Genomic DNA, 9,898 nt, shown 5'->3' on the forward strand with positions numbered 1-9,898 from the left:
ATAAGTTATTCCTGCAAAATCTCCGCCTCTTGACTAACCTCTCCTCTCATTCCAAGCAGCTACATAACCATCACTGCCAGAACTTTTAAAAGGAGTCTGAGCTGGAGGCCAAGATCTGCTCATGGCTGGAAGCCTTTGTGGAGTGAAACTGTGTATGAACCAAAAAAAAAAAAGAGCTGGAAATTCCATCCTTGACCTAAAACAGTCATGGGTAAACACGGTAGACAGGAGCAGAGCTGCTGATTATATCCCTGCCGCAGCTAAGACCTTTATCAATGCTGCAGTTCTGCTGACTGCTGGCGGCCTTTCAAACAGCAAACTTACCAACACAACATTGAGAGACATCAAACATTGATAGATAAAGGTTAATAACTTATTTGAGCCTATTTATCACGATTTTCATAGCGGTTAGGCTTTCTCCCTCCCAAAACAGGCACCCTGGGAAACACAGGTGTTGGAAAAAAGTTTAAAGAAAGCTGATATGTTCTTCGTTTTGTGTTAACCTTTGCCATGTAGCGATGCATTCCAGCTCACTGGATCTGATAGCCAAGAGAACGGGGCAGTCGGGATGGCAAGCAGAGAACTAAACCACCCGCACGCTTCGATATTTCCACCGATGTTGAACTTTGTGGAGTTCATCTATTGACTACGGATGCAGAAATGAAGTAGTTGATTGAAAAATTCTCTATGTGACAGAAACTGTTAACACGGGGACGGTTACCTTACAAAGCTGCAGCGGCAGTATCAGGAGGCTGCACAGATTTAGAGAAAGAGACTATGTAGGCACAAGGCATTGACTTTTAAATCCTGACTTCAGCTTTGGGGGTCTTCTGGTGCCGGCGGTGGATTCTGAAGAGCTGAGCGCTGTGCCAAGCCCTCTCATCCCTTTGGCTTTTCATTATTTGAATGCAGGTGGATTTTAAAAGACTGATATACAGCTAAAGTGTTGTCAGGCAATAGCCCAAGGTGTTAAAAATTCAATTTCAGCTAGTGTGTATTGTCTCTTTTGCTCTACACAGATGGATTGCTGCTTTTTTATTATACGTCAGTTGCACAAAAGGCAGTTTTTTTTAAAGAAAAATAATTGAAACCACAGAGTTTCTTCTGCTTCACAGCTCAGTAGATTTTGATTAGAGACATCTGTTTCTGTGATCAGTCAACTCGTATTTTGTCCCAGGTTTAAAGAGCTTCTACCCCAGAAACAATAAAATATTTGTGTCTTTTTTCATCATTAAACGTTCATTTGATTTTGAGTCAAAACTTTGCTCGGTTCCAAATGTTTGGAAATTGCTTCTGCTCACCCAAACAACTGAAATCCCAAACTTACATCATCACGTTGTCTGGGCAATAACCAATACTTTTTGTTTGGTGAGGCTCAGTTGAAAGACCAGTACGGTCTGTGTCACAATTTTAAATCTGAAACAAAGCTACTATAACACCACAGGAATGAACAGACACTTCCAGTGCACAAGATTTGTATATTTGACAAGGGTTAGGGGTACCTGTTTCCTCATGACATCAGTGGCCTGCATAATGCAGCGGGGGGGAAGGCCGTGGTTTCGAGCCAGCAGGATGGCTTGCTCCAGTGTCACACTCAGGGTGCAGCTGTGGATCACACCGAAAACATGCCGTCACACTAAAACCTACAGTGCATGGTGCAAAGATTATCAGACGCCAAATACACACTGTTGCCCATGAAGTTGGAAAAATTTGCTACTTTCTCCTTTGAATTTACAATCATTTCATGACAAAACGTAAAGAAAATGTATTCCAACTTCATGGGTAACTGTGTATTTTTAACTAATAGTGACAAACAGTTAAAAAAATGAAAGAAAATCATCTGGAGTGACACTTTTAGTAGGTGTTTGTACCCTATTGAAATTGAAATACATGAGACAGAAACACAGATCAATGGAACAAATTATTTTTAAAAGAGTGAGTATTCCTTCTTTTGACAGCTTGTTATTAACATCACAGTACTCATTCCTTGTCCTTGCTAATCTCCTCTAATGAATCATCTCACTTCAATTTACTTTCACTGAAATGTCAGTGACAATGAGCAAACATCCAGCATGAGGGCAATAAAAAGCCTGTTCAGCTTTGCTTTAAACTGAGCAGAAATAGGGGAACTGCACGCTGGTGACTCACTGTCTGCACCTGAGAAGCGTCACCAGGATCGATGTGCAGCCTACAAGAACGGGTCCAAGGACGAGTCAGTGTGTCTCGTGTGGCAGAGGTGATACACCCTCGCCATCATAGCTGTGTGTAAAATGAGTGTTAACGTGAGCCTGTGATTCCTTAGTAACAGCAAACTTTGTTACCAGGCACATATGGAGTCACACTTTGCCACACGCCTTTGACAAGTGTCAACTCTGCTGGCTGACCTTTCTAACGTAACAAGGAGCACTAGAGCGTCGATCCGGGGTCTTTTCCCTCCAAATTGAACTGTCCAAATCTCCAGAACAGCCTGATGCACTTTCATCTACATCGCCGTGAAGTTAATAACAAATTTTAGCTGTTATTTAATCACTCTCATGGTGGGTTTTAACACTGACTTAGAACAAAAAACCAAACACAAAACGGGCTGATGTGCCACGCGGGACTTATTGCTGCCAGAAGCAGTTACTATAAGTCAATCAGCTCAAGTCTAAAGAGTCCCCTTGGGTTACAGTTGCGTAACTTTATGACAGCCTGACATGTCATGATAAAAGTAATGAACCCAACAATCATGCTGTATGCCAGTACAGAACTGCAAACAGGCCACCTCACAATATTTCTGAGCCATTTTGAGCTTCCCACACCGACAAAGGCTCTTCAAATATCTCGTCAGCTGGAGCAGGATGAAGGACTGCACGAAATCCGTGTGTGCAAAACTGCATAGTTTCCTGTTTCATTAGGGCTGGAGAGATAGTAAAAGATGATTTATTCCCATCTGTTTTATATCCTTCCAAGCCGTATCCCATTTAGGCTTTATGTTTCTCCAGAGCTGAGTACATACTGATAAATGAGAAGAAATAAGAGACTCCGACACAAAGAAAGGAGGAGATAGTCGGTGCACAAAGCAGAGAAATGAACAGGAGGAGGAATTGGGGAGGGGGGAAAGAGGCATATAAATACCAAACATGAGTACAGGCTGCATGCAGAATCAGTAAATAATGAATAGAAAACAATAAAACAGTCTTTGAGCCTTAGAAAGTGGAGGGTTTTTGTTCAAGTTAGTTCCTCCCCTTTTTAGATTTGCTGTCACACTGTGAACTCTGTGGGGGTGATGGACAAGACAAATTCAAGAAGAGAGGCACGCAGCATACTGCAAACTGCTGATGCCCCCAAAATAGCCCACTTCCACTTTTATTAAAACTCATCCATCAAGCCAACTAATCAAATCAATAGAGCCAGAGAGGGCTGCCACACTGATAAAGCAATTTCCACATCACTAATGGATGCTTTGGTTTCATAGGTGTTTCTACTATTACAGTTAATGTCTGGGTGTTCTCCATTCAGGTTTTCCTCCTGTATTGGAAATGGAAAAAAATGCAGTGGCATTTTTATATATATATATATATATATATATATATATATATATATATATATATATATATATATATATATATATATATATATATATATATATATATATATATATACATATATATATACATACAAATAATCTGTGTTCTGTTTGCTTTGGCTGCCAAAGTTGATGACACAGATTTTAAGGACACTTGCATTTGTGATTCACTCCCTTGTGATCCCATCCTGCCTCCTACATGCTTGTCATTCTACATCTTTAGAGGGTAAAATACTGTTTAAGGAGAAAGCCGGGATATAAATAACCTCAAATATGGGGGACAAGCCACCTGCTATGTCATGGTACACTTAACCTGCCTGTCTCGGTGACTTGTGGGTAGTGTGTATAATTGCATAGGTGCCTGAAAAGAAACACACACACACACACACACACACACACACACACACACACACACACACACACACACGCTGGTACATTAATAAAGTAGCAGAACTCATTGCACTGACAGGAACTTTCTATTACAGTTCAGGCAAGCAGGCAGCTCCCTCCGCAGCTCTTTATCAAGCCATCATTCACATACAGTGAACGCACGAGCGCATTGGGGCGTCTGAGCTTCTGTGTGTGACTGAGACTAAAAGATATGGAAACTGTCACGGGGTAAAGAAAGAGGGCATCAGAGAGATGGGTGGGCGGGCGGAGGGAAAGAGCACGAGATGAAGATGAAAGCTGGAAGTTGGGATGTGCAGTGACAAACGACCTGGATATTTCTGTACTCATACATGGATGCAAGGTGTCTTCAGCCGCAGGTGAATTAAGCAGCCGGATATAGAATTCAATGAGAGTGGAAGTAATTGACCTGTCCCTTTACTCAGTAAAGTGTTCTGCCTACTTATAGTCCCTAATTTGTTCTGAGAAACAATGGGCCCCGTTAAGTGCAATATTCAGCAGGTAATTAATGCAGAGACATGTGTATTACAGAAGAAAAAAATACCCAGAATGCATAGTGGAAGATTTTGATTTGAGAGGGAAGCTGGAATAAAAAGAGGAGCACAAAAGAAGCCAGGAAGCAAAGTGGCAAAGGTGAGAATACTGTTGCATGTGACATAAATGAAGAAGAAAGAAAAACAAAGAAGTTGGGTAGGACCGTGTAATTTCACTACAAGCAGTGCGGTACAGTGCGGCGTGTGTGTGGGTTCCCTCACCGATGCACACCGCTGTTGCACATGACGATGTGTGTGGCTCCCAGACGCGAGCAGAGCTCGGAGGCCACGGTGAGCAGCCCCACTCCAGAGGCCCCGCAGGCCGTGTACTGACAGGCAGCGGTGCGGCGGCAGCTGATAAAGCTTTCCATCAGACGGTAGAGCTCCTCCAGAGCATTGAAGGGCCGCATTAACTGGGCAGGGATGAACAAACGGTGGTCAGAGCAGGATAAAGTGGATAAAGACCAGCATTTTCATCTGGTTGTGAGCCAAACCATCTGAAGACTAGGAGCTGCTTGAGGCCATCTATCACACACATTCAGCATGGGTAATTTCATATTCATATTACATTAGGCCCATTACAGTTTTGATTTGGGAAATGTTTCACACACCAGTGCTGACAGGGCCACTTTCTAAAAGTAAAACTATAATGCTTATTGATTTAAGTCTTCACTTGGCCATCTTGGTTTCTCCAACACATGCATTTTTATATTGCAGCATTGCATCACATTATTAATTTTTCCACAAGGTGTAAAGACTGCAGCACAATGCTTTTTATAATCGTCCTTACCTTATCTATGAGGGCAGCTTTGGGTGCAGTGCTGGGCGGCATGTTGGACTGATCGAGGAAAAAAGCCCTGAGGGACAGAAGACATTCGTCACATATAAAAAGACATGCAAGCTGGATGTTTGTGCAACTAAGAGACACAAAGTGGCATCATGCTGCTGTAGACTTAGTCAAAAATCAGGAGAAATCATTTTTATTAAGGAGTGGTATAGCATGAAATCAAGACTGCTTCTCTGCACCATTAGGTCATTGCCAGCTGCTTATTATGGAGCACCAGCTTCTGACTATCAATCATGAGAGTAACTTCGGCTCAGCGAGGCAGAAACACAAACTAAGCGTCTCTCGTCCTGGGCATCGCTCCAAAATGTCATTGCCTCATTCATTCATGAAGTTATTCAGTGCAGTTTTCTTCCTCCACCACAGGAGGCAGCACCGCACCGGTCCTCCTCGCAATGACGCTGCTGCAACGAGTCCATCTGAGGAGCAACTGGTGCAAACTCAGCAGATTGCGACTCCATCAAATCTCAGTAATACAGCAGTGTGCTAAAAATAGACACACCACATTAAATCACCTACCCCATTACTTCTCGCCAGAGGCAATAATAAAGTAGGACGCGCAGCTGCCCATTCTAACACACATCCCAGATATCACACATATAATTGATAAGGAAAAGCTCAGTTTTAAGAGATTCAGCTACAACGAACATTGAGGGAGGGGAAACTGTTCACAAGGATCAGGGAAGCACATCTCTCCTAACTGTATTGATTCTGCTATTTAGTGATTAAAGTCAGGCCAAGGAAGCATTCATCAAAAGCTATGAGTATTTCTGCCTGACGTAATATTAATTGAACCAATCAATCAAGGTGAAGTTACACATCCCTGATCCGAGATATTATAGTAATGAGGGATCATCCAGGTTGAGTATGAAAAGTCAGACTGTGAGAAATATGCACCTGCAGAACAAATGCCTCAAATATGCCTGCAGAATTAGACATTTAGGTAATGAGGTGACGAGTCCAAAAGACCAAGCAAATTTGCCAAAACTCATATGCATACTCTGTTGCAAGCTACAGATCATTAACCTGAACGCCTTACACACTCACTTCCTGTAGGTTTCCACGTATTGAATCCCTATTTACTGAGTTAAACATTAACCTTGTTGCACGCCTCACAAAATGAGCAGATATCGGTGAAGGTTCAGATGAAGCTAATAGCCCATGTAATTGGTAATTGGCATTTAAAAGATGCTCACAAAAAAAGAGTCACAAAGTGGAGAATATACATCCAATAACACAAAAAAAACAGATTCTTTGGGTGTTTTGTTGTTGTTTTCTTGCTTTTTAATGTTGTTGTCTTCTTTGATCTGTACCCTAAAGCATATTTTCTGAACTACTCCTCTGCTTCCTGTTACACTCTGTGTTGTTGTCATGTTTTCTACACAATGGATGTGTTTGTGTGTACTTCTGTAAGACACCTCGGGGCCGCCGTTAAAAAAAAGATTTTCTGGGACAAATTGTTGCCGTTTACATACTTGCCTGGGTGTGAATGTGTGCCGTGTTAAGTGGTGTTAAAAAAAACCACACCAACTGAGTACAGGGAAGATTCAACAGCTTATGAATAAAACATAAATATTCTCCTATCATGCCAAATAAAGATGATGTGATAAATGCTCTGACTTGACTTATATGAAGTATAAAACAGGATCTGTGTGTCACGAGCTGAGTTGTGTATCTCTGTTTCATCTGCACACATTTGTTTATGTGTTTCCGTGTCAAGCAGAGGATCTCGCCTTGCCCTTGGACATCTTCTTGGCAGAAGCAAAGTCATAATTCTCTCTGATAATTTGTCCTCCTAGTGTAATAGTTGCCCTGAAAATACCAAGCACGGCATGAGTCTGAGAGCTGCCTCCCCAGGAGGTCTCTAATGTCAAAATAAAAGGAGTCAGACTGCAAGTGAAGTGTGGCTTAAAGACGACGTGCGTTACATCTGAGCTGTGACGGAGCTGTGGAAGCAAAGCACCTTAGAAAAGATCTGTTGTGGATGGGAAAAATGTTGTTTTGACTCCACACACAAACACCAGAGTGTAAACACATCACTGCAATGTTGAGAATCCACTCCACTGTCCAGCTAAAACCTGCTTGCAGTCTCCAGGACTTCAGCTTCTCACAGCGGAGTCCTTGAACCGCAGCTGTGCTATTTTAATGACATGCTTTTGCTAAAGCTTCTTCTCATGTTCCTGACCCTCTGGCTTTTTTTCTTTTTCTATGTTTCGCAAAAGTTAAAGAGTCACAACTTCTCTTATTTAAGCATTTAATAGAAAATAGAAATAGAACCTCAAGCCCATCACCTGGTAGCAACAGCAACAAAGACAGAAGTCATATGAGCTGTGTGTGACTGGGCTTGACACAGTTTCTTCTGTTTTGCGAGGAATTTCCCCCTTAACACTTTTCGTTTTAGTGGAGAACAGGACAACTATAAGTAGAGCCTGCATGGAGCTCTTTCAGCAATAAACCCCCACTGACCACACACACACAGTCAATAGATTTGCACACAAGATGTTAATGGAGAATCTGGCTGCAAGCCAAAGACGACCAGCTCTGCATGTAGTGGTTTATTTTATTGGGCCAACGAGAACACTTAATTCGCTTTGTTTCTGCTTCCTTCATGACAAAAACATGCTCAAGGCCTTTTTCAAAAAGAAGAACAAAAGTACGCAGGCACAGATGTGTTCAAAGGCACATCGGCATTACATTATACATTCAAAAAGTACAAAAGAAACTTAAATGATCCCCAAAGTACCGTGGGAGAAATGGTAAAATGTTGGAAAAATGAGCATTTTTGGTTTTTTGCATTTGCACTGTTATTAAAGTCCCCACAAACCCTTAGTGTGGGTGGCAGAGCTGCCTGAGAGCTAACTCGGGTTTCCAGGAGCCCTGACACATCCCAGTGATGCTGCTACAGTGACAGTAACAACAAAGTGGCCGTGAAACATCCTGGAGGTACTTCCCTTACCCTCTACCTCTTTTTTCATACATGACCGACTGTAAGAATATTGAAGTGTGCAAAACTGTCATTATCTAGTCGCTGTCACCGAGAACTCGGGAGCTGCTACTGCACGTATGCAAGGTTAAGGATTAAAATGATGAACAAATTAGAGATGAGTCGAGGTCTTTTACTGCAGTATAAAGCATCTGTAAGTGTGCAGCTGTAATGGTGCCAGCCATGCAAGGATAGAATCAAAGACAGGTGATAAATGGAAGCAGCTTGACCCTCCAGCCTCAATAAACAGAGGTTCGATGCACATTAGCTGGAGCAGAACGAAGTCTCACCACCTTCCTCTGAGATGTGCTGAACTGGGGCTGATGCTGCTTTTGCAAGCACTGCAGCAGTTTCCATAGTGGCAGAGAGAGTGTGAGTGTGTGTTTTGTTTGTGAAAAATGTTCATATGTTCATTTTCTCTTCTGTGCTCAATCAGTAATTAACTTACAACCACTCAGATTTAGATGATGTGACTGTAAATCCTTAAACTCTAAAGCTTTGCCCATTTTATAATACTATTCCTACAGTATCTACTTAAAAGGCCTTATGGTATTGAGGATCAGCGCTTCAGTTGTTCAATTTTTCCCATTCTTGTCTTAAAATGGGTTATAATTCTCTCACTTTTCGTTCACAGTCCAGTCCCCATACCGTCTTCCTCTGCAGCCATGCCGTTGTAATGTTTGCAAAATGTGGTTTTGGATTGTCTTGTTGAAAAATGCATGCAGGTTATTAGAAAAAAGGTGTTGTCTTGAAGGCAGCGTATGTTGCTCCAAGAATCTAAATCTTCTTTTCTGCGTTAATGCTGCCATCACAGAGGTGTACATGACCTCTGCCAAGGGCACAGACACATACCATCACACACCCCTTTGGGTTTTTTGATAACAGACTGGATGATCCCTTTCATCTTTGGCCTGGAACAAACAGGGCGTTTGCTTCCCCAAAGATCTGGAATAATGATTTGTCTGCTCACATCTTTTCACTTTGTGATGCCTAAAACAATCCTAGTTGCCTCTGAACCCAGACAAGACTAACATAAAGCTTTGCCTTTGCCTTTCCCTTTGTGATTAGTGATGAATGATGGCTCTTGTCCTTTGAACGATCAGACATCAGGCGTGTCCAGCTCAGGCTTACACACCTGCCCTTTACGCTTTGACATTCAACTATATTTGAACTGTAAAAATACATTAAACATTATAGAAGAAGAAATATGAACATCTCTTCCAACCCTCCGTTGAGTATCATTTCTTTTCAACATTCCATTGATTTTCTTACACAGTTGTTGACGAAGTGGAGATGCTCTACTCATCTTGACCCTTTAAAGCCTTTAAAGATACTGCTTTGTTCCAGATCCTCATTTAAAATTACCTGCTGTCTTCACTTGTTGGAAATAATTTTTTTAATAATTTTTGAATATTTTAGAGGCCTGAAATGGGAAAATGTATGTATATCAATAAATGACGTGACGTGACGTGATGATGGGAGAGAACATAAAATGCAAAAAATAGGCATTTCATTCTGTCTGCAAATAACTACTGTACAAGTCAAAGTAACAAAGTCAAATT

At 41.7% G+C, this 9,898-nt stretch overlaps 1 protein-coding gene across 1 annotated transcript in view; it reads right to left on the reverse strand.

Moving 5' to 3' along the window:
* prex2 (phosphatidylinositol-3,4,5-trisphosphate-dependent Rac exchange factor 2) overlaps window positions 1–9,898 on the reverse strand; it is an 85,766-nt gene that overhangs the window by 5,334 nt on the left and 70,534 nt on the right. Inside the window, exons 37-39 of the mRNA XM_061713039.1 lie at window positions 5,300–5,366; window positions 4,732–4,922; window positions 1,503–1,605 (exon numbers count right to left, since the gene is read on the reverse strand). Of these exons, the coding sequence (XP_061569023.1) occupies window positions 1,503–1,605; window positions 4,732–4,922; window positions 5,300–5,366 (361 nt within the window). The remainder of the gene's footprint in view (window positions 1–1,502; window positions 1,606–4,731; window positions 4,923–5,299; window positions 5,367–9,898) is intronic.

The sequence above is a fragment of the Cololabis saira genome, chromosome 22 (assembly GCF_033807715.1).
Source record: "Cololabis saira isolate AMF1-May2022 chromosome 22, fColSai1.1, whole genome shotgun sequence".
NCBI classification, from domain to species: Eukaryota; Metazoa; Chordata; class Actinopteri; order Beloniformes; family Belonidae; genus Cololabis; species Cololabis saira.